Raw genomic sequence first — 24,624 nt, 5'->3', positions numbered from 1 at the left:
TTTTTGCTACATAACTTGTATTATTTACAATTAAAAAGAAGTTGCATCGAGACATTACTGACAGTTAAAGATATAGAATACATTTGTAAATGCGTGTGTCACACAATTTCATGGATGTTAGCTGCTTAAATATTGGGGTCCCTAATCCCCCTGCCCACAAGTGCTGCCTTGCTCTTACTCTGGAAGGCAGCCGGGGTCTCCATAGCGGGAGCTCGCACTACTGGAAGGGGTGAACAAACTGCCTCTAACAGGATACTCTCTCCTTCCTCCAGCTTCTGCAGCAGGGACTTGACTGATAAGAGAACTCCAGGGAGGTCACAGCGGGGGTGAAAGGTTGCTGTACATCTCTCGCTCCATCGTGGGCCTGTGGTCTCCACTGCCACCTGCAGGGAAGACACACATAAGCTTTAGCAAACTATCGTTTGAGGGCTAGGATATGTTTATAGAGCTTACACAACATGTGATGTAAAGGCCTCTAAGCACTAAAAAAGGCTGAGGGTTCTAAGTCCTATTAGAACATTGGAATGTTGAGCACTCCATTGAAAACAATGTAGTGCTCCAGGCTTCTAATGGTCGGTAGAATCCCGAAGCATCAACATTCCAATGTATGTTCACAGCAAAAGCTGTGAACAAAGGCCTCACGGTGCCCGAGGGAATTGCAGCCTCCTCAGGCTCCGTGAGGCCTTTGTTTTGCAAATTAGTACATTCTTCCCCATAGGGGCAGAATGTTGTAATAGCCTTAGAGCCTGCCGTAGCAGACTCCACTGGCCATCAAAGGCCTGCTTCATTGTTTAACGCTGGAACGGGCCTTCAATGGATGGTAGAGCCTGCTACTTTGGGCTCTAAGGCTATAATATGAAGCACACATGCACTGTACATTATAACAGAAACAAAATACCTCAAACATTACAACAGCATCAATAAAGAGGCCAAATTTAGCTCTTCTCCACATACCAATCACTCCAGCACAAGACTTGTATTTCACTTACCCCACATCCAGACATTTATTTGTATGTATGTCTGGAGGGCTGCTTATGATATTGAAATTCCCTTGATTAGTTACGTTGGGAGCTACACACACCTGGAGGAATGAATGACTTGTATAGCTCGACTGTAAAGATCTTTGAAACTAGGTCACTGTGCACTTTTCGCTTCATGCAACAGACCTTGTCTTTGCTCAGGTGATGAGATGGCAGGAGCTGAGCATCCGCTTTTATCTAGGTTATGGTACCTGGGTGTCATTGAGAGATCTCTTAGTGCTTGGTCTAGTCCTACAGTTCTAACACCAAAGCAAGGTCTACGGAGTTGCGGTTCTGTGTGGACTACTGAGCCCTCAATGAGGTAACCAAATGCAATGCCCATTCAATCCTTTAACTTTCAAAAGAAAATTTATTGGAGGAGTTTGTGAATCGGTTAGGTGCTTCAAAGTACTTGAGCACCTTGGATTTCACCAGTGGATATAGGCAGATACCTTTGGTGCTGAACAACAAGGAGAAGATAGCATATTCTATGCCAGAGGGGCTGTATCAGTTTAAGGTGATGTTCTTTGGGTTGAAGAATGCCCCAGCCACATTTCAGTGCCTTGTGAACCATGTTTTTGCATGGTTGGAAGAGTTCTGTGTGGCCTACCTGGATGATGTTGCGGTGTGTTCAGCAATTTATGGAAAGACCACCTGAGGCACCTCGAGCAGATGTTGGCCAGGATACATTAGCCGAGCCAGCAACTATTTCAGTGGCTCATAATCTGTTTGCACAACAAACTTACTGCAAAATAAATATTGGAACAACCTAAGCAAAACCCATGCTGTGGCAAATCACTCCTTCTCAGTAGTTGCCCAGTTCTGCCCTCTAGGTAGCAATCTCCTTCTAATAAAGGCTAGCAGGCGCTCTCTACTTTTGTCATCCAGTGGAACTAACACAGCTCCAACTCCTTTGTCCAAGTCATCCACCTATACAATGAAGGCTGACTGCAGTGCATAAGGACTTCGTCAGTTCCTCAAATGATTTCTGACACTCTTCAGCCCATATTACCTTCCCAATATCTTCTCCAAAGAGTAATAATGTCTGCTAGGTCAGTTGCTTGCCCCAAACTAGAACAGTTAATTCACCAATGATTTGTCAAAGATTAATCCGTTTGTCATTAAATGGATTTGATGTCCATGTAATCTTAAGAAATAATTGTAAAGACCTGGTTGTAGAGTCTAGTATGCAATTAAACCTATCAAGCACGAGTAAACTGAGAAGACTGGGCAAATTTGTCCTATGGTGTAGGCGATATGATGAGCTCCTAATGTCTGCATGAAGTCATCTGCAAAAGGTGGCATCCTGTGGGAGACACAAGACACCACCGCTTGCTGATGACTTCTAGATCCTCTAGCTGGGAGACATGCTGCCTGGTAACAAGATGTGTATAAAATAGATGATGGTGAGTACTGGGATGCCAAACTTGCACCAAGGGTACTATAAATCCCCTCAAATCTGCAAATGATCCAATTCCGTTACCTTCATATAACTTATTTTAGCCTAAAAGAGTCTGCTGAATGGCCGAGGACACAACCCTCTACATGGGCAATGTAGAGACGTGACAGGCTCTTTCTATCATGTTTTGTATACTTTCCTGCTTATCTGAATATACTGGCAGATAATGTTTAACTCAATGGCGGAATGCATGGGCACCCCAGTCAAACCTGATTGCATATTTGGGGACCATAGAATGGTGGGCAAGTTCCAGGGCAAAGAGGAGCTTGGTTGGAGTGGAATTTCTGATTGTCAAAAGTGACGTACTGTTTTTGCTGGAATAACATCAGATTTAAAATAATATAAAGATTTATAAAAAAACAAATCTTCAAAAAGATTTTGCACAATGACTTAATTGTGGAGGGTCTCTCTTAGAAACTGTTCTCTAAATACGGATTCTAAATTAGCCCCTTACAAACACTATATCCTTCGTCTGAGAATGTCCATGTAGTAGTCATCTCAGTTTCCCACACATACAGCACCTCTAATTGCTGTTTCCTCCTTTGCACCCAATTGTTGGATTATTAATAAGCCTTTTCCTCCTATGGTGACTCTTAGGACAAACCTCATTCTATTGTTTATCTATGGGTGATCATCATCTGATTTGATAGAGAAGACGTTGCACTTTCCGCATAAAGTTCCTGCCCTCCACACAGCAGTGATCATTTATCCAGCAGCCTAATCTTCAGCTCTTAGGGGTGCACACAAGACATTGTAATCCTTTTAAAGCATCTTAGATGACTAGATAAATTATGGTGTTTTTCCCTGGTAGCAGACCAGATGAATGAAAGGAAGGCGTCATTAACCCACATGGATATGTAGGTCTGATGTTACTGTGCAACTTTCACCTGACAATTTAACCTATGCCAATATTAATCTACAGTTGTTTGCTTCCACACAAATACAGTTCTATTCACATGCTATCTATTCGTTATGCTTCACATACAACATTCCTTCAACAGCAGACCTATTTGGCATTGCCAATGCTTGTTTCCATATTGTTTCAGTAGGACCAGAGAGTCAGTGTACGGCTATCTCTCATTTTGCTAGCAATAGGCCCAGTGCTGCAAATCTATCTTGTAGTTTCCTTTTTTGGGGTTTTGGTATGATATCTGTTAGAAATTGTGTTTCTGGTTGGCAGGGCTATGCACCCTGTCCAAGCAGGAACTGCTATACTAGTCAGGGTAAGTCAGAAACACACTCTAAATTAACCTCTGCTCACCCCTTAGGTAGCGAGGCACAGATCAGTCAGGCTTAACTTAAGAGGTAATGTTTAAAGTATTTGTGCAACACTTCAAACAGTAAAGTAGTAAAAACGACTCACAAAAAGAGACCACACCTGCTTAGAACAATACAGCTTAATTTTATTAATACATAAGACCAACACTACAAAAATCCAATTAGTAGAACCAGAGATATATATTTTTAAAGATTAACTTGTAAAATGGATGTATGACGGTACAACACACACATTTACAACGCATGCCTTTACAACACAGTTTTTACATAGCAACATCCATTACAACTCATGTTTTTACATCACATGCCATCACAACGCATTTTTAGAAATGACGTTTACAACGTTTTCCATTACAACGCATTCCATTGCAACGCATACCATTACAACGCATACTACTTTTAGGGCAACACTAGGGTAAGTGTTTGATAGTGTAGGGGTAACAATTACTATTTCCACTCCAGTGAGTGCAACAGTAGGGTAAGTGTTGGATAGTGTAGGGGTAAAAATTAATATTCTCACTCCAGTGAGTGCAACGGTAGGGCAAATGTTGGATAGGGGAGGGGTAAAAATTACTATTCACCATTACTTGCCTTACATTGCGTTGTAATGACATGCATTGTAGTGACATGCGTTGTAATGGCATGCGTTGTAGTGACATGCGATGTAAGGGCTGCATTGTAATGGCATGTGATGTAAAAGATATTGCGTTGTAATGACTGCGTTGTAAAGGTAGTGTGATGTAATGGCTCCATTGTAAAGGTGGTTTCCCTTGTAAAATAGCACCCAAAAGCAAAAAGCGCCAGCCTGAGACATCTGGTCGTGCTCGAGCTAGGCAAAGTTACAAGTTTAGGCTGACCGCAATAGATGGATACAAAGACCAGCGTGGTCTGCTGAAAAGTACCTTGGTTCTCAACAAAGCAAAATGCCAGTACTGCTCACTGTTTTCCCAAGTTTTACTGCATAATGATTGAAACAATTATAGCATTACCACACACTTGGTTGTGACTGTATTAATCATTTTTTTATTTTATCAAAATTTTTAATTATTTCAAAAAAACTTTTATTTCAGTATTTTTAACAAGTATTTACGTGATGAAGAGGGATTCTATAAAATCACATTTTTTTTGAAGGTGAGTGAAAAAAGAGTGTGTTTTATTTGAAACAACTGAAAAAAACCAATGAAAATTTAGATTGGAAGTGTGTTAAAGCTACAATCGCGCATCACATTCATCATCTGTCCACAAATCAAGGCAAGCATCCTATTCATTCATTCGCATTCAAAAAGAGTTGTTTGATGTGAAAAAACTTATAAAAAAGAATAGAAAAAAGAAGAAAAGTGAGTCACCTCACCAGGTTTTAAAAGGACCTTTTCTTATTCAATGTTGCGAGGTGCTGTTTATATCATTAAATACATATATCTAACAATTATCTATCAGGCCATCAACATTTTTTTACAATCTTGATATTTTACAGTGTTATTATTCCAAGATTAGCCTGAAAAACAGAAAGAGAGATGGTCGACGCGTTTCGAAGCCCCTAAGTTACGGGGATTCTCATCAGGACCTTGGGGGATCAGTCCTACAAAAGAATGGAAACAACAGTTCTTACTACACTAACCCATGAGAGCAACCTTCAACTTATCAACGGACCAACGTGCTCAGCTTAATTACCTTGTCTTCAACACAATCCTGTGTTATTTCTAATTTCGCTGCACCGTGACACATTTCACAAGTACCAGATGAAGTTCCATAATCAATCCATAACGCACTCACAATTGTGCGAGGTTGCCGTAGTCGTCTGTGAGACAAAGGCACACTGCTATATAATCTTTCTGATATATACAATGTCAGATAACCCAATGTAAAAGCAAAAGAAAATCAGTATATTGCTCACTAACTCACATAAAATGACCTTCCCTTGGTGGCATCACGTCGAAGACAAGATGTGGAGTGCAGTTGAGGCGATGTATTTATGATGGTCGACATGGTGAAGACGATGCGTTGGTTTAGAGCCGTTCAATGGAGACGGTGCTTCTGCATTGGGTCGATGATCCAGTGTCGATTCTTGCAACTGCAGTACTGTTTCTGCATTGGTGGAGATGTCCCGGTTCTGAGCTCTGTGTCAATTATGATGTGTAGATTCTGCTGGTGCAGCACTGTCCTCTTCCAAAGGTTAAGGACTTGGGTGGCACCACTTGGCAGGACAGACTCACAAATGGCAGAGTCCCAAGCAGATGCAGGGGAGTTGGAACGCCTATGTCCCTGAGACTTCAGATCAGGAGGCCGGCCAACTGGCTCTTGGAGTCACTCTGGGTTCTGGGTTGTAGAGATTCAGGTCGAGTCCTTCTCCCTCCCAGGTAAGAAGGCAGCAAGTGACAGGTGAGCACAGCAGACAGACTATAAACCAGTCCAAAATTGTACTGAGTGGGTGGTGTCTTAGGTCCAGTACTTGTACCCAGTTGGGCCTTTGAAGTACACATAGTTCCTGCCCTAGCTCCAGACTCACTACTGGGCGTTTATGCAGCCCTTTGTGTAGGGGCAGGACACAACCTATTCAGGTGTAAGTCTAAGGCTGTATCCAACTGCTACCTCCCTGCCAAGGATGGCCCATCAGGACACAGAGGGCTCATCAAGTCACACCTAATCTCCCTTTGTGTGTGGCTGTCTAGAGGGAATACACAAAGCCCAGCTGTCACCCAACCCAGGCATGCAATCAGAGACAGGTAGCATGCACCTAATGGCAAAAGTAGAAAAATGGCAACTTTCTAAAAGTGAAAAACCAACAATAGATGGACAGAATGCAGAACAATGTCATACATTCAGCCCAGTACAAATATCTGGGCCTAAATCCATCGTTTTTTTGCTCACAATGCCATTCCAGTTTGGACCCAGCCATATGCAAATCAGTCTTGACCCTGCGCAAAATGGGAACAGTCCAGCCCGAACTGTCAGGCCAGGTCCTCCCTGCACTGGAAACAAGCATCCTAGGACCGTTTCGGGCTTTCAGCCCTGATCAGCCAGGATAGCTTGACTCCAGTGGCATGGAGAACATGGGACCCTAGTCTGGGCATGTCCGTCCCACTCGGGGTGACAAATGCCAAAACAGTAATTGATGGATAGAATGCAGAATAATGTCATACTTTCACTCCAGTACAAATATCTGGGCCTAAATCCATAGTTTTTTTGCTCACCATGCCATTCCAGTTTGGACCCAGCCATATGCAAATCAGTCTTAACCCTGCTCACAATGGGAACAGTCCAGCCCGAACTGCCAGGCCAGGTCCTCCCTGGATTGGAAACAAGCATCCTAGGACTGGTTTCGGGCTTTCGGCCCTCATCAGCCAGAATAGCTTGACTCCGGTAGCATGGAGAGCACGGGACACACGTCTGAGCATACCCGTCCCACTCGGGGTGACAAATGCAAAAACAACAATTGATGGACGGAATGCAGAAGAATGTCATACATTCACCCCAGTACAAAGATCTGGGCCTAAATCCATTGTTTTTTGCTCACCATGCCATTCCAGTTTGGACCCAGCCATATGCAAAGCAGTCTTGACCCTGCGCCCAATGGGAACAGTCCAGCCTGAACTGCCAGGCCAGGTCCTCCCTGGACTGGAAACAAGCATCCAAGGACCAGTTTCAGGCTTTCAGCTCTCATCAGCTAGAATAGCTTGACTCCAGTAGCATGGAGAGCACAGGACCCACGTCTGGGCATACCCGTCCCACTCGAGGTGACAAATGTAAAAATAACAATTGATGGACAGAATGCAGAACAATGTCATACATTCACCCCAGTACAAAGATCTGGGCCTAAATCTATCGTTTTTTGCTGACCATGCCATTCCAGTTTGGACCCAGCCATATGCAAATCAGTCTTGACCCTGCGCCCAATGGGAACAGTCCAGCCCGAACTGCCAGGTCAGGTCCTCCCTGGACTGGAAACAAGCATCCTAGGACCGGTTTTGGGCTTTCAGCCCTGATCAGCCAGGATAGCTTGACTCCAGTGGCATGGAGAGCACGGTACCCACATCTGGGCATACCCGTCCCACTCGGGGGTGACAAATGCTAAAACAGCATTTGATGGACAGAATGCAGAACAATGTCATACATTCACTCCAGTACAATGATCTTGGCCTAAATCCATTGTTTTTTTGGTCATCATGCCATTCTAGTTTGGACCCAGTCATATGCAAATCAGTCTTGACCCTGCGCCCAATGGGAACAGTCCAGCCCAAACTGCCAGGCCAGGTCCTCCCTGGACTGAAAACAAGCATCCTAGGACCGGTTTCGGGCTTTCAGCCATCAGCCAGGATAGCTTGACTCCAGTGGCATGGAGAGCACGGGACCCACGTCTGGGCATACCCGTCCCACTCGGGGTGAAAAATGCTTTCTCACCCTAAGTGCGCCAGGTATGCCCAGACGTGGGTTCTCGGCTTACCATGTTTTATGTAAGGAGCACAAGTATTTTTGCACTGGTTAGTAATGGTAAAGTGTGCAAAATCCTAAAGCCATCTAAAACAGGAGATCTGAAGGCGGAAAGTTAGGTAAAACCATGCTAAGGATGTTAGGTCTAACAATAGCTAAAAGGCAGTGTCTAAATGTGACTTGTACTTTAATACTTTTTACCAGTCGTAGGCTAATCATCACCACTTCCCAATACTCAGTTCTGAATGTCCAGGTCATGTGTATAAACGTGGCAACCTGTCCTTCACATCTCGAACATGTGGGGGGGTCTGTCTGGGATTACCCTTGATCTCTAACTTGAAGACAAATGAGGACATACTGTCCTTGCATTTACTGGAGAGCACATTATATGCACCGCTCACGTTTGAGCATGTGCGCTTCATTATCAAAAAGGGCAAAGGATTGCAGGCAAAGGGTCCATACAGCTTTACTTCTATCATCCTAAAAACAAATCCAGGCGGATAGGCAATGACACTCATATTTCATGCAAGTCTTTGGACTGGCTAATTTAGTGTAAGAACTTCAAACTAGACTTGGTTTTCAAAGTAGGAGCCCAACAATTCCAGCCGACTATGTCCAATTTTGACAGCCACTTGTATTCCTGTGAACAGTTTTACCAGACTTATTCTTGACAAACTTAACAAATAGTTAGATCTTGAAGAGATTTCACATCTCACGCAGTTTGGTTTTTATAGTGGCCTGTCCACTATAACTATGCTCTGGTAATCCATGTGTGATCCTACTGTGCACAACATTTTGAGAGATTTGGAGCTACTCTTAGCTTCTCTCAAAACTCAGACAAGCTGAAAAGTGGGCTCTGTTGAAGCCAACCTCACTTAACCTCCATCAGGCACTATATTCCTCTGCCCACCATTTAAAAATCAATTGAGTAAGAAATGAAATTAAGATTTTTGGCTTCAACAAAAAAGCATGTTTAAATAAATATCTCAGCTTCGTCTTTGAAACAGTGTTCCACTGGAGCAATGTATGAGAGCCAAAGGCAATTCTCTTTCAATGTAATTAACAATTCTCTGTCTAGTCTTAATAACGTATACAAAAAGTCATGGATGGAACGTTTGAATCAATCTCAGCCACAGGTAACTTCTCAGGTCTGCATCCTAGTCTATTATTACTTTTGGACAAAATGCCACCTTACTTTGGACACAGCTATAATAAAATCAGTCTTGACAGTTCTCCAATAGGAGCAGTCGAACCCAAACTGCCAAGCCAGGTTCCTTCCTGGAGTGGAACGCAAGCAACCCAGGACCGGTTTTGATCTTGTTATGGCTAGTTTAATATGTCAGAAATACGTTTGAGAGAGGGTCTCAGGGCATGTTTATAGACCAATACATAGACACCACCCCCAAGGAATACACTAGCATAAACAAAAATGTATATGGGTCTGTAGAATCAACTATACATCCTATTCAAGACACAACTAAATAATCAAAAGATAGTGAGAAAAGTGTTCCCGTGTGTCCTAGAGGCAGGGTATAAAAAGTACCCATCAGTTTCCGTTCGATACCACCCTTGTCATCATATGGGTTCTCCTAACATCAAGGAGAATATGTTCCCAGCCACTAGATGTTAGAGTGGTTGCCGCCAGACCATTGGAAATAAATTTTAGTAGTAGGGGGTATCAAAAACAATGTATTAAGGTAACTGAATTGCAGTGCGTGATTAAGTGAGAGTGAAAAAGTGATAAGGTGTATAAAATTGGATAGAAGAAAGCAAAGAAAAATGTATTCATTGCAGTAACAAATATATGGTCCTGACAAAAGCAGTGGGCAAATAGTATCCACATTTGCTGAAACATGTTGACCTATGGTTCAAGAAAGCAGTTATGTGTTGAATCTGTTGTTATTTTGCACTGTTTTTAAAGTTTGGAAGATTTGAGAGATATTAACAAATTTGTCTTTGCTCTCTTCTATCCAATTTTATACACCTTATCACTTTTTCATTCTCACTCAATTACGCACTGCAATTCAGTTACCTTAATACATTGTATTTGGTACCCTCTACTACTAAAATTTATTTCCAATGGTCTGGCGGCAACCACTCTAACATCTAGTGGCTGTGAGCATATTCTCCTTGGTGTGAGGAGAACCCATATGATGACAAGGGTGGTATCGAACGGAAACTGATGGGTACTTTTTATACCCTGGTGATATCTTGCTGTGCCTCTAGGACACACGGGAGCACTTTTCTCACTATCTTTTGATTATTTAGTTGTGTCTTGAACAGGACGTATAGTTGATTCTACAAACCCATAGACATTTTTGTTTCTGCTAGTTTAATATGTCACCATAAGTGGGGCGGGTATTCCCAGATGTGGGCCCTGTGCTCACTGTCTCACTGGAATCAAGCTATACCTGGACCATAATCAGGGTGAAACCAGTCCTTGGTTCCTTGTGGTCCCCATCCTTGAGCCTTTATAGGCCCAGGACACCCCGTCTAGGGCCAAAACATTTGCCACAAATTTGCAGAGGATCCACAAATCTGCATCAAAATATTTTTTTTAAAAAAGCTAGAAGAGGTTCTAGCTTCTCTGGGACTTACTCAGCTGGTGGGGGAGCCTACACATGAGAGGGGCCATACGTTGGATCTGATTTGGTCATCTTGCCCATTTTTGGCCCCACTTGTGATCTCCCCATGCTCCTGGTCTGACCATTATTTGATTGAGGGCCATTTCCCACTCCTCACAGGACAGCAGGAAGTTAAACCAGATTGGAAACTGCTGCGCTGTTGGAATCAGGTCAAAGCTTCTGACCTGACAGCTATTCTATCACAATCTGACTATCCCCCGCTTTTGGTGGAAGATTTGGAAACTGAAAGTGCTGCCCTGGTGTCTATACTTAAGGAGTCTATCGAGGTAGTTGCTCCGGCCCATACAATTAGACTGAGAGATAAGGGCAAGGAGCCTTATGGTTCAATAAAGCTCTTAGGGAACAAAAACAAGTCCTCCGCCAATGTGAGAGAGCTTGGCGTAAGTCTCGCATGCCCTGTGCACGGGAGGCTTATACTGTGCAGTTCGCATTATATAAAAAAGCTATCCGTTTGAGGAAGGCCGAATTCTATGAAGCTGCAATCCAGGAGGCTGCCAATCCGCAGAAAGAAGTATTTAAAGTCTTAAACGATTTACGGACAGTTAAGGGGCCAAATCCGACCTTTAATTTAAAGGACTGTCAAGACTTTCAAAACTTCTTCATGAATAAAATAAAGGATTTAACGGTAGAAATCAGACAGACCCCTATTCTTCCTTGCACTATCAAGCCTCCCTCTATTTGTCCGAGGCTAATAACGAACTGCCTGACGGGATTGCCTGCCCTCACTAAGGAGTCTCTATTCCTTATAATGAACCGGGTGAAGTCAGGTTCTCTGGCGGACCCTTGCCCGCCGAAGATTTTTAAACTGGGATGGTCTGGGACGGAGGACAAAGTCCTTGCCCTGCTGAACCGCTCTTTGGAGATGGGACTTGTTCCCTCTAATTTTAAAGAAGCACAGGTGGTCGCCCTTCTAAAGAAATCTGGTAACCAATCCAAAAAACTTAAAGAATTTTAGGCCAATCTCCCAGCTACCTTTCCTCGCCAAAATCCTGGAGCAACATGTGCTGCACTCTCTCACCCACTTCCTCAAAGGCAACCATCTTCCTAAGCCCAATCAGGCGGGTTTCAGAGCTCATCACAGCACGGAATTGGTGATGCTTTCCGTGCTGGATGACCTGAGACTCAAGGCTGACAAAAAAAACCTTGTGCCCTGGTCCTTTTGGACTTATCCGCGGCGTTTGATACCGTTAGTTACTGCCGACTTTTATCGCGGATTAGGGATCAAGGGATACGGGGCACGGTCTTGGACTGGCTGACTTCCTTTCTCAAAGATCGCTCGCAACGAGTTCAACTAGCCGACCTAGTGTTAAATCCAGCCAAGTTGACTTGTGGTGTGCCCCAGGGTTCAGCCCTCTCACCCCTGCTTTTTAACTTATATCTACAGCCTCTGATTGCAGCATTGAATAGGATGGACTGCAGGGTTTATAACTATGCCGACGATACGCAAATTCTGATCCAGATTGACCACTCACCTACAGCCCACTTGAGAATGCAAGACATTCTCAAGTTCACGATCAACTGGATGTCGGACAACTCTTTAAAAATAAACCCGGACAAAACGGAAGTCCTGGCAGTCACTACAGCTGCCAACCCATGGACCAATCTTTTCTGGCCGGTCGAAGTGGGGCCCTTTCCAGAACCAGCAGTATCAGTAAAAAGTTTAGGCATCAGAATTGATGCCCTGCTATCCATGACACAGCAGGTATCGGCGGTGGTGGGCACCTGTGTCAGTCTGCTGCGTCAGCTGCGGAAACTATCTTTACTACTGTCTTTTTCTACCCTCAGGCTGGCGGTCTCTGCCCTGATTCTGGCACGACTGGACTACGGCAACTCCTTATATTACGGCCTCCCCAAAAACCTTCTGGCCAGACTTCAGGTGGTGATGAATGACGCGGCCAGGCTCATTTTCAATAAACCTAGGCGAACCCAGGCCACGCCCCTACTAAAGGACCTACATTGGCTGCCAATCGCTCAAAGAGCAAAATTCAAGAGCCTTTGTATTGCACACAAGGCCGTCTATGGCTCAGCCCCCAGCTATATCAAGGACCAGCTCATTAATTACACGCCAAGTAGGACTCTTCGGTCTGCTGAGGCGTGTAATCTGATTTGTCCTCAGTTCAACCTTACATCCAAGGGTGGCAGAGCCTTTTCTAGCACTGTCCCCCTGGCTTGGAACCTTCTCCCAGTAGAACTTAGGAAAGAAACCAATCTCCTACTTTTTAGGAAGAATCCGTGCTTTTCTTGGAGGCTTGGGGGCCCCTGTGATTGGGTGGTCTGGCGTCCTACTGATGTTGTGTGTCCTCTGATAGCGCTTAGATACCTCGGGGTGATAAAGCGCTCTACAAGCTCATAATAACATAACATAACATAACCCGCCCCTTCCCCCTCCTTCCCCTTCACTCTCCCTCCTTAGGGAGTCAGGCATGGAGGGCTACAATTGTTTTTTTATATTGGGTTGGGGGTGTGCCTGCTCCTCAAGCCTCTAAGAGGCCCCGGGCCATAGTAAAAAAAGAAAAGCGGGAGCACATGGGCCCCCTCCTAGAGCCTCATTGGGCTCCGGACACACCATCACCCGGCCAAAATATGAAATAAAAGAACAGGGTGGCACCCTCTTTCTCAAACCTAAAAAAGACTCTGGGGACCCCATCCCTAGGGCTAAAAGGGAAGGGGAGCCGAGCCTTATTAGGCCCCAGTGACCCCATCCACCAGAGCCACATTCATTTATAAAGAGAAGGGGTGCTGCGTGGCCCCTCTCACTGAGCTTTATTATGCCCATGGACTCCATACCCAGGGTCTGTGTTTTAATTAAAACCAATCAATCAATCAAAACATTTGTAAAGCGCACTACTTACCCGTGAGGGTCTCAGTGCGCTGGGGGGGGGGGATGCTGCTACTGCTTGAAGAGCCAGGTCTTGAGGAGTCTTCTCAAGGTCAACAGGTCTTGGTTCTGCCGAAGGGGGTGGGGAGGGTGTTCCAGGTCTTGGCGGCGAGGTGGGAGAACAATCTGCCGACTGAGGTCGCTCTTCAGATGCGGGGAACTGTGGGGAGAGGTCAGACGAGCGAAGCTGGCGGGTGGGGGTGTAGAAGCTGAGTCGTCTGTTGAGGTATGCTGCTCCGGCGTCGTTGAGTGCCTTGTGTGTGTGGGTGAGGAGCTTGAAGGTTATCCTCTTGTTGACGGGGAGCCAGTACAGGTCTCTCAGGTGGGATGTGATGCAGAGAGGGTGGAGCAAGGATGAACCCTAGGTTGCGTGCGTGGTCGGTGGGTGTTGGAGCTGCTCCCAGTGCGGTCGGCCACCAGGAGTCGTCCCAGGCCGAGGGGGTGGCTCCGAGGATGAGGACTTCCGTCTTTTCCGAGTTTAGCTTCAGTTAAAAGAGGAGACGAGCTACGTGGCCCTCCCCCCCCCCCCAATTATTTAAAAAGGCTTCAGGAACCCCATTCTCTGGGGCCACATGTCATTATTGGGCCTCAGGGACTTTATTCCCTGGGGCTGCATGCCCTTATAAAGGAGAGGGGTGGTTAATGAAGAAGTTCAAGCAGATAAATATATAAAACTGTAGATTTATTCTGATTCAGCACAGTACATCCAACTGCACAGATAGAGATCTCCTGAGCTTCTGCTGCATAGAACATAGAACATCATGTACCATAGCAACAAACTACAAATGGTGATTCAAACATAAATAACTTTTACAGAAATGCATTTAAGGGACAGAACAAAAGAAAAGAGAATATAACACATCTCTTTGCCTAAGGAAACAAAAAGAAAGAAAAATAAAAACAAAATCAAACGTAATCTCTGAATTTAACTGGGGGACAGGCAATCCTCCCACTCACTTTAACTCTGGAAGCCACAGATTCATCACCCAGGAAATTATCCAAACGGGTTCCATTGTCTTCACCCACTCCAAAGGTAACAATACCACTCGGAAAATTGGTTCTCAAAGAGTATGTATCACTTCCCACAGTGTCTTGGAAATCACAATCAGATCCAGTACAACGCTTGACAACTCGCCTTACATTCCACACTTTTCCATCATGGATCACAATACTGTTGAGTTTAACTTTAACAACTCTACGCGCAGAACCATATTAGGAAGAAAGTTTGACAATGAAACTAGGCTTAAGTATCCTCACTCAGTCACCCACAACAAAAGTAGGAACTTTAACTTTTCACTTGGAATCATAATATTCTTTCATTTTATCTTGGTGATGCTTTACTCTTAGAGAGGTACTTCGCAAATCATTGGACACTTTACCTCGCATCTTTATCCACTAAGGACATAACTTAGAAACGGGTTATCTTCCAAAATATCACCCAGTTTCCGCCTCTCTCCTCACGCTGCATTGGCTTACGTTGGACCGTAGAATTCTTTTTAAAACCCTCTGCCTGACTCACAATGCGTACTATGGCTTGGGCCCTGACGGTTTTAAAACCATATTCCAGCGCTATGCTCCCACTAGGGAGCTTAGGTCTGCGAACAAAAACCTACTTACAGTGCCGAGGTTCAAAGAGGTGAAACGGGGATGTGGAGCTTTATCTGCTGCCGTGGCTAAGTTGTGAAATTCCCTCCCGGAGGATCTCTCTGGACAGGTGTTACATTCCCTCTTCCGCAAGGCCATGAAGACCTGGCTGTTTACATCTACCCCTGTTTGAGCATGATCTCTCCTGTCTGTACATCATTCTGCTATAGCGCCTTGATGCCCTAGGGCTAAGTTAGTGCTCTATACATTTTATATTCATTCATTCATTCATTCTTAAAAGTTAAAATGGACTCCGCTCAGTAACAGAATGTGGAGAGATCCAATACATCCAAAGCCACTCCCTTAACACCGTTTTCCACTCTCCCCAATTAATACTCTCTTTAAGAACCTGATTAAACCTTTCTACTTGATCATTACCTTGTGGTTCATAAATAAGTGTAGGAAAGTGTTCGATCCCACCGAACTGAAGGAAATCTTCCATTTCTTGAGACTTCAACTGCACACCATTGTCTGTGATTAAAACTTCAGGGCTTCCTTCCCGTGCAAAGACTTCCCTAAATAACTCAATGATCACTTGAGTGGTAGAGTGAGATACAAATCTAACCTCTGGCCATTTTCAGTGATAATCGATTAACACAAGAGCAAAGTGGGCATCCTGTGGTAAACAATAAAACGGACCAGAAACATCAAATGCCACTTTTTGACCTGGAATAGTGGGCCAAGAAACAGGTTTTAAGGGTGCAGGAAAAGATTTCAACATTTTGTTACTACTAATACAGTTAGAGCATTCTCTCACTACTCTATCAACCATTTTGTCCATGCTGGGCCACCAAAAACTTGACGTTACTAATCTTTTTATAGAGGACATTCTGGGATGACCTTCATGAGCAACTTTAAGAATTTCATCTTGCATGCGTTCTGGGGGCAACCTTTCCACCTTTAAAAATTAAATCACTTTCAACCTCCAACTCATTAGACACATGTTGAAAGGGTCTTAGCTCTGCAGGAACTTCGATGACTTTAGGCCACCCTTCTAAAAGGATTTTTTTCAATAGATTCCATGTATTATATCCAACAACGCTACATTTCCATGAATCTTCTGTAAAAGCTGAAAATTCCCCTCCTCAATAATCACCCACAGCTTTAACGAACTCAATATCATCATTCATCCCAGACTTTCCTTCCCCAGGACAAGGTAAACGGTAAAGAAAGTCAGCAGTCACATTGTTCTTACCAGGAACATATTCCACAGCAAAATTATATTCTTTTAATCTTGACATGTGTCTGCTTATCCGTGCATTGACATTCCAACCACGTCTTAGCAATAATAAAGATACCATGGGTTTGTGATCTGTTCTGAGTAGAAATCTGTTGCCCCATAAAAAGTCCAGCGTGACCCCGAGTCGGCCATGAGCTCTAACGTCACACCAAGAACACGTACAAAACACTTAGGAGGTCTCAAACAAAAATCAACGTTATCGGGACTTCCATCATCGGTAATAGAAACTAAAATTCCTCTGTTGTCTTCACTCACACTGTTATCATACTCTTCCTCATTCAAAAAGGAAACTTTTCCTCTGTTGGTGTTTCCCCCATAATTACTCTTGTAAACACTGGCAAAATGCTCTCGATGTCCACACTTCTAGCATTCTTTACGCAAAGCAGGACATCTAGGAAACAATGCCCCATGACTGACACTTCCACATCTAAAAAACAATAAAAATCTTTGTTAAATGTTTTAAAATTCCATTGACCACTTGTTGTACTGCGAGATGATTCAGACTTAACAGCACAAACATCTTCAACTGTCCCTTTTCCTTCTTTATCCAAAGACTTCTTCCATTTTTCTGATTGTTCCATGGCTTTAGCAGTAGTAAAAGCATCTCTCAAATTTGTGTCATCCATAATCCACAACGGTTCTTGGATTTTTTTGCTCGACATGAACAATGATTTGGTCTCTAATCAGTTCATCTGTTGTGGGCCCAAAATTGAACTTTACAGAAAGTGAACGTAAATCTGTAAGAAAGTCATCAAAAGATTCAGAATCTTCTTGATCCCTTGTGTAAAATATAAACCTATTCAAAGCAACAAGAGAAGTGGGTTTAAACCTCATCTCAATGCGGGCCATTGCATCCTCAAACACATTTCTATCACGCCATCTGTGAGAGGAAGTGTTCTGAAGATAACTCGACCTTCCGAGCATAAAGAGTGTAGAAGAATATTTTTCTGTCTTTCTGCAGGAACTTAAGGTAAGTTAAAAATTCTTCTTTCCACCTTGTCCATGGAATTGGTGGTTTACCCCTACTTTGAAGGAATTTGGAGGGAGGTTGAAATTACATCATGAGAATGACGTAGATGAGTGTGCTTATTTAACTTACTGTACACACAATAAGAAAAAAAATATTAGTTCCAAGATTTAAGTCAAGTAGATCTGAATCAAAAACTCACTAGTCTTAAAACCACCAAAAACGTATGATCAGTAGAAATTTGACCCTAGTAAGAAAACACGCAGGACTAGAGCATGTGAAAACTGAGCTTTTCGGACTTTTGGTTGCCAAGGAGATCAAGACACAAAGAAAACAAGGACGGCGGCTCACGCATACGTGAATGCGTCGTACGCAGCGTCCCACGGGAGCATAGCCTTCACTTACTGAAGATTCCTGTAGGAGAGAACTTGTGCGCTCCTCTGCTCTGTGGCAACAGATTGAATGAATACACCTACTGAAGATCCCAGCAGAAGATAACTTGTACACTTCGCCGCTCCTTTGCAACAGCTTGAAAGGACACAACAGCACGAGCACAGTATCCACAGCACGACACAACTGAATAACGTTAAAAATTAATGTTGAAATAAAACAAACCTTTTGAAGTCCGAATTAGATTGACCTTTTAAGTGGAGATTACCGTCAATATAGGTTATGTGTCTTGTTAACGTTGTGCTCCTTTTTTTTCCTCAGTGAATGGAGGGTCCAAATGGATGATGTAGAGTAGTCAAACAGAACTCTTGCGTTAAACTTAAAATCGGAGAGTCCAGCCTTAATAAATAAATTTAGAACAAATGTAGTAACATCCAACAGGAAAACCACATTTCTCAAGTCCAAAAATAAGAGAGGAAACAAAATTCCAACAAAGGTTTTTGAAAACAGGTCACATGATTCCCCCCCCCCCACACCTAGCCTTATTAGACTCCAGGGACCCCATCCCAAGGGCTGATATCCATATCTAAAGATGGAGGGGCCATATGCCCCCCCTCCCTATCTCGCAAGGTCACATTCAATTATAACAAGCATTGGCATAGCCAATAGTTCTCGCCTTTGGAATCTTGTAAGTAAAAAAAAAAATGAAGAGTAAGACTTCACGTTTACATTTACTGCATCCTAAATACAAAGTAAATGTAAACGTGAAGTGTTATACTTACTTACAGGGTCCCAATAGCGATACCTTATTTTTTTCTGTAGACATCGGTAGATGAAGTGATTTACCCAGAATGAGGATGTTGAACCGAAGCCAAGATGCGAAGCTGTGTACACGGGCTAACACAGCGCAAGTTCAATTTTGTTGGGGAAGCAAAAGAAACATTGAGCTTCTAGATGGGACTCGGCGCTTCCTACTGCTGTCATAAACCGCCGCAGTTGCACTGCCACTGGAGCAGACAGAGCTCACGGGAATTGCTATTCTTAATCAACATTAAACAGTCACCTCCCCCAGTACAATACATTTCCCCAGGACAAAAGCACTTTCAGTGGGAAACCAAGTCCGAAGATGACTTGCCAGCGAGAGCTGATAGATAGCACATGATCGGGCCCTGTCAATCCTCCCGCGTTTCCAAACCAGAGAGAAGTGGGAGCAGAAATTGGCGGAGAAATGAAGTGACGGGACACGCAAAGGAGCCTCCCCCAGCTCCAAGGGCAGGACGCCGGCGAACCCTGGGAAGAGAGGAGGGCGGCCGCACTGGGCCCTACCGGGCAGAGCGCGCTGCGTAGGGTGAGACGTGAAAAGGGATAGGGGACTGCCCCCTCTCTGAGCCTTAGTAGGCCCCAGGAATCCCATTCCCTGTGGCCAATTTCCATATTGTAAGGGAATTGGTGTGCGGCCTTCATCCCAACACTTTTTGGGCCCCTATGAGGAAAAACAGCCCAGTCTCCAACCGATGCCCAGGCTGCCGGCACGCGACGCCTCTTAGTTCCCATTTTGACGGATTACCAAATAAAGAGACGGGCGCTGGAAGCGGGAGTGCAAGAACAGAGTTAATTTATTTCTCATGAGGAGAGCCTGTCATTTCGGACATACGCACAATGTCTTCAAGAGGTACTCTCTCTAGTTTCTCTGAGGCTTCGTCTTTTATACACAGGTTTATGATGTACAAACATTCCTTATTGCAATAAAGACACTTTGAAGTACGATAAGGCGTGTTTGGAATCCCAGCTTCAGGCCTATTCCCATACCAGTTGTCCGGACGTCGTTCCCCCCCCAAATGTAACATGTGATTGTAATCTTGTAGCTGGACATTCCAACAGGACACGAGGGCGAGAGGGGGGTGGTCAGATCTAAGGCTGGGCAGGCGATAAGATCGGGCACTTCGGTTGGTGTATCACGCTTTGCTATACGGGGCCAGGGGGGGGTACATCCATGGGGCCTTGTTTTATGACTTGGGACCGGGTCGGAAGGCCAGGTGTAGCCGGAGGGGGTCATCAGAAGAAGGGAAGGGTGTTCCTGGGAGGAATGCAGGGGGTGTCGGTCAGACAGGGGTGTCACTTTTAGAGCAGGGTCGCGCAGTGGGAGAGGGTTTTATGGCCTATGCATGAGAGACCGGGGGCTGTCGGGGATGCTTGCGAGGCCGGGGAGTGAGGGGGGAGAGAGAGACGCTGGCTATCGGGAGTGGGCAGAGAGGCCATGGTAATCAAAATGGTTGCTGCTTACGCGCATGTATGGATCTGAAAAGGACAAGATGGCGCCGATAATGTTTACGCAACAATCCAGATTTTTAACAGTCCTCCCGTTTCAACATGACTAGCCAGCATGTCAATTTATGTCTATCCCCATTATATTACGTGTTTCGATATCATACAAAGCTTTCGTACGTTCAGCTTCGAAATTCGGAGTCTTAGGGTACATGCAGTTGGTAATGAGTGAACTCAAATGAACGCCGCTTATGTACATATACATTGTCATTTTCCACAGTCGCCGCTTTTTAACATAAGTTAGTTCATTTCCATGTGTATTATAACTGACGGGGAGTACATATAGCCATGTGTGGTCAATGAAATAGCATTGTCAAAACTCAATACTGGCGGATTGCATATAACCATGTGCAGCCGATTCGATAGACGAGGTGCAATACATACGAATTTACATTTGTCGATATATATATATACGAGTCTAGAGAACGGTATACAACTCAGTCGGGGTCAATCAAGGAAATGTTCCGGCACATTATGGAACCATGTTCTGACTCTCTCTCCGGTGGTATCAATGTACGGTTAATAGTGACCGATGAAACATTTTGAAAGCAATACAAAGTGGTTGAGGGAGGAATTCAGTTCAATACAAGCAAGTAGTCAGAGGGGGGGGGTAGAAAGTTCGGAAAGGGGGGGGGGTTTCGCCACAGTGTCCTTTTAGCAGCGAGCCATCACTGGTAGGTTCTGTTAGTTTGTTTTCTTCCGTTGGCGCTGTTGAGCACCGGCGGTGGAGCTATAGGTCCAGCTCGGATCAATCCTTACACGTTGCAGGGTGCGATCTGTCCTCTGCTGTTAGACCACAGTCCTGTTTCCTAACTAATCTTTTTAAGGGTGCCTCATGCTGGGCACCTGCATTTCTTTCTCCTGTCGTGGCAAACCCTAGTCTACCTCAATGCTGGTCTTCTTCTCATAGTCAAAATCCATGTGAAAGAAATGGGGATTGTCGGATAATTGAGGGAAGAGAGGGCGGAGTGGGATCAGATCTTCGTGACAAACCAAGGGAGCAAAGGGTAACGAGCAGGCAGGCCCATCAAATCGGGCTCAAAGGGGCGGGGACTTCTGGCACGCGTGGATCAGCAAACAGAGGGCTTCAAGGCAGCCCTCCATCCTTTCATTTTCCGTGTTTGAGAGTGGTGCTTCGTCCCGCGTCTCGTTGCTCTGCGGCTCCACCTTTGGTCGAGGTCACATGTGCTTCATGATCTGTGGCTAGGCTGTGCGTCACGTCCGACCCCTCTCCTCCGGTGATTGCGTATCTTTGAATGGGTACAAAACAAGCTTTAGAGAACTGGCAGGAGAAGACAATTATACATTTCAATTCCGCCCCCAATCTTAAGTAGTTGGGGATACGTTCATCGGTCACAGTCAGAAGTTATCACTATGGAGTATGTATGCGGGCATTTCTACTGAGTTTGTACTAAGTCTATTTGGCGTTCATTCAGGACGTATATGGGAGAGAAGTCAGACTCTTATCAACAGCATATTCCATCAAACTCGAAATCGGATCCTACGGTAGAGACTCGTCTTTCTAACCTAAGCCCTGGCAGTCTTCTATCATCATGAGAGAGGAACAGAGGCTAAACATTCTTTTCTCGGGGAGCAACGGTTAATCAGGGTCATCAGTTATACTTCGGGATATGGAGCTGGGGTCAATCGGGAGAAACGAGGACGTTTTGGACATCCGTACTTGGGTGCAGAGGGGTGGGGCAATCTGAGCATTGGGTATTGTGTTTCTAACGGACTGAGAACAGAAGGCCACTGACATATAGTCCCCTTATAAAAGACCAGATTAGGGGACATCAGTCGTCTTACCTGTCCTTTCCTTCTTAGCCAATTCAAGTTCCATCATTTTACAGAAAGGAGAGGTAGTAATATGGCAAATTACAATTGTTTTAGTTGCTGTCAATTTTGCCAAACACCTTTGTGTTCGAAAACCAATTAAGCTTGTGCCGGCGGGGCACAACGTTACCACACAAGGGAAGAGAGAACAGGGGGACCCTCAGAGAGAGAGAGAGTCGTCCGCATTTTAAACGAACTATTCGGTACACGTACGACATGGAGAGAGAGAAAGAGAGAGAGTGAGAGAGAGAAACGTGTACAATAATAGGCCATTTAGTGCGCACACGACACAGAACAACAGGGGTCAAGTTATATAGAAACACAGACTGAGGGACGACGTAGATCCATACATTACGTGCACATGAATTCAGACAAGGGGGAATGGTACATGTATTATATACAAAAAAAATCCAAGACAAAACATAGAACAGTACTTGGCCAAAAAGGTTTCTTCCTGCATGCTGCGCATCCTTAGTATCCTACTTAATTCATCTGGCTGCCTTTGCTGGTGGCGTCGGTTGCAAATACTTACACCTTTATCAATTGTTCGGGAACTAACCTAGTCGGGCTAATACTCACGGTGGGATCTTCGAATCATTTTTAGCGAATGGGTATCCAAGTTGAGGCAACGGAGGGTGTCAGTCGGGAGAACAATGGGCAGCTTTGAGTTTCATGTCTATGAGGGTGCAAGAGGGAGGTGGCAAATCTTAAACATTGACAATTTTCCTAGTCTTCCAGGAGGAGCGTACTCGGGTAAACCTCACCCCGGGATATTCCTGAACCTTTCTCTATTTAGTTATCGTGTGAATTTACTCATGGGTGCACGTCATTCTTGGTTTCATTATTTGGGATGCCGGTTGGAGTCATATTTTGTCATACTGCAATAACCCGTCCAGTTTCTGCTTCAGGCCACCCTCCCAGTCGCTGGGTTCAGAGAGAGAGAGAGACAGTCGTTTCTAAGTAAGGGAGTGCTATATCTTTGTTTGCTCGTCATGTATAGGCACCATGTTCAGACCCCTTTTCCCCATTCCATCGGCCGTTCGATCATCACCTAAGTCATACATAAAACATTTCTCTTATTAATCCAAACGTGTGCAACGCATACTCAGTCGAGCTATACACATCAAGGCATACACGCGTGCATTCATATCACACAAATTCGTCACGTTCTCAGGGGCAGTCCTCATAGACAATATACAATTTTTCCGTGCGGAACCATGGCGTGTTGCTTAGGTCTTCTCCATACTTTGGTCGGCGTTCCGATGGGTCCTGCAGAAAGAAGGGAAAAAAGAAGGGGTGGGGGCAGCGTTTTAAAACACATCAGCGCGCATAAACCCGAAGATGCTCTTACTTACCACATACTCGACGTATTCCCGCGGGATGCAATCCCTTTCATCTCGGCGTTTAAGCCCAGAGGGACCGGTAGTGCGGGTACGTTGCACAAAAATAAAAATATAATAATAATAAAAAAACATATACCCAACAAACCTGGACCATTCACATTTGCGATATTTCTGTGTACTTTGCTTTTTAACCTTTAAGTAATCGAGTTGCTTCATTTCACCTGTACTTTACTTATATCGGAAACAGTGGCCATTTATTCGAAACTTACCAATTTAAGCGCTGCAACTATGTTTGCTTTTCACAAAACCTTTATTTAAAAATGTTGGCGCACAAATACGGGTCTACAACCACGTGGGCCAGCCATGGAGCAGACTGGAACTGTACATGAGGGGATATTTATTTGAACGGAGTCGGTGACCGTTTATTTCATAAAGGTGCGACAAGTGCAATAAAATCATATCGAAAATTCATTGTGGGTAAGTACCATAAGTGTCGAAACTTCGAACTTTCAATAATACGGTAATCACCGATGCGTCAGAACTTAATATCAATTCATCGTCCAAGTGTTCAATCGGTACTCATCCCCTCCCTCCATGCGTTTAAAAAAAAAAACTGCATACATATCTCATGATATCAAGGCTGAGCGACCGGAACACAACAGGGAGTTGCGAGTTTCATTTGTACCTGTGCCATTTTGGGTGAGGTCAGGCAGGTCCAAGTATAGTCAAAATGTCTCCACCAACTCGTGGTTGGACCAGAGCCTCTTTCGGCAGTCTAAAAGTCTCGTTAAAGGACAACAGAAGGGGCCGTCGATAAGAACCATCAGTCAAAGGGGGAGGGAGGTAACAATCTTTCCTACCGGGTCATACTGGTGTTCTACCGGAACTGATCAAATTGGTAGTCTGCAGGATTTTGGTCATTCAAACTGAGGCTGGCGCCAGCATGGGAGCGCCGACGTCTCGTGGCTACGTCTTGGTCGTTCCGGGGGTAATCATGGCAGTCATTCCCCATCGCGGGGGGGGTCGGGGGCCCCTGCAGCTCTCATAGAATCTTCAAAGCTGAGGAGAACGCTTCTGGACGGGGTATTCATTTTCTAGCTGGCAAGCGACCTGGCCATCCTTGCACGCCAGGCCCAATCTCCCAAGAGTCGACCATTAGTTTATGAGTTCCGCGG

At 44.6% G+C, this 24,624-nt stretch overlaps 1 protein-coding gene across 1 annotated transcript in view; it reads right to left on the bottom strand.

Annotated features, from left to right (window-relative positions):
• LOC144759950 (carnosine synthase 1-like) overlaps window positions 1–24,624 on the bottom strand; it is a 356,368-nt gene that overhangs the window by 112,006 nt on the left and 219,738 nt on the right. Inside the window, exon 5 of the mRNA XM_078646510.1 lies at window positions 179–383. Within this exon, the coding sequence (XP_078502636.1) occupies window positions 179–383 (205 nt within the window). The remainder of the gene's footprint in view (window positions 1–178; window positions 384–24,624) is intronic.

Source organism: Lissotriton helveticus, chromosome 1_1 (assembly GCF_964261635.1).
Source record: "Lissotriton helveticus chromosome 1_1, aLisHel1.1, whole genome shotgun sequence".
In the NCBI taxonomy this organism is placed as follows: Eukaryota; Metazoa; Chordata; class Amphibia; order Caudata; family Salamandridae; genus Lissotriton; species Lissotriton helveticus.
Note: the sequence above shows the minus strand (reverse complement) of the source record. Positions and strands in the feature narration are given on the sequence as shown.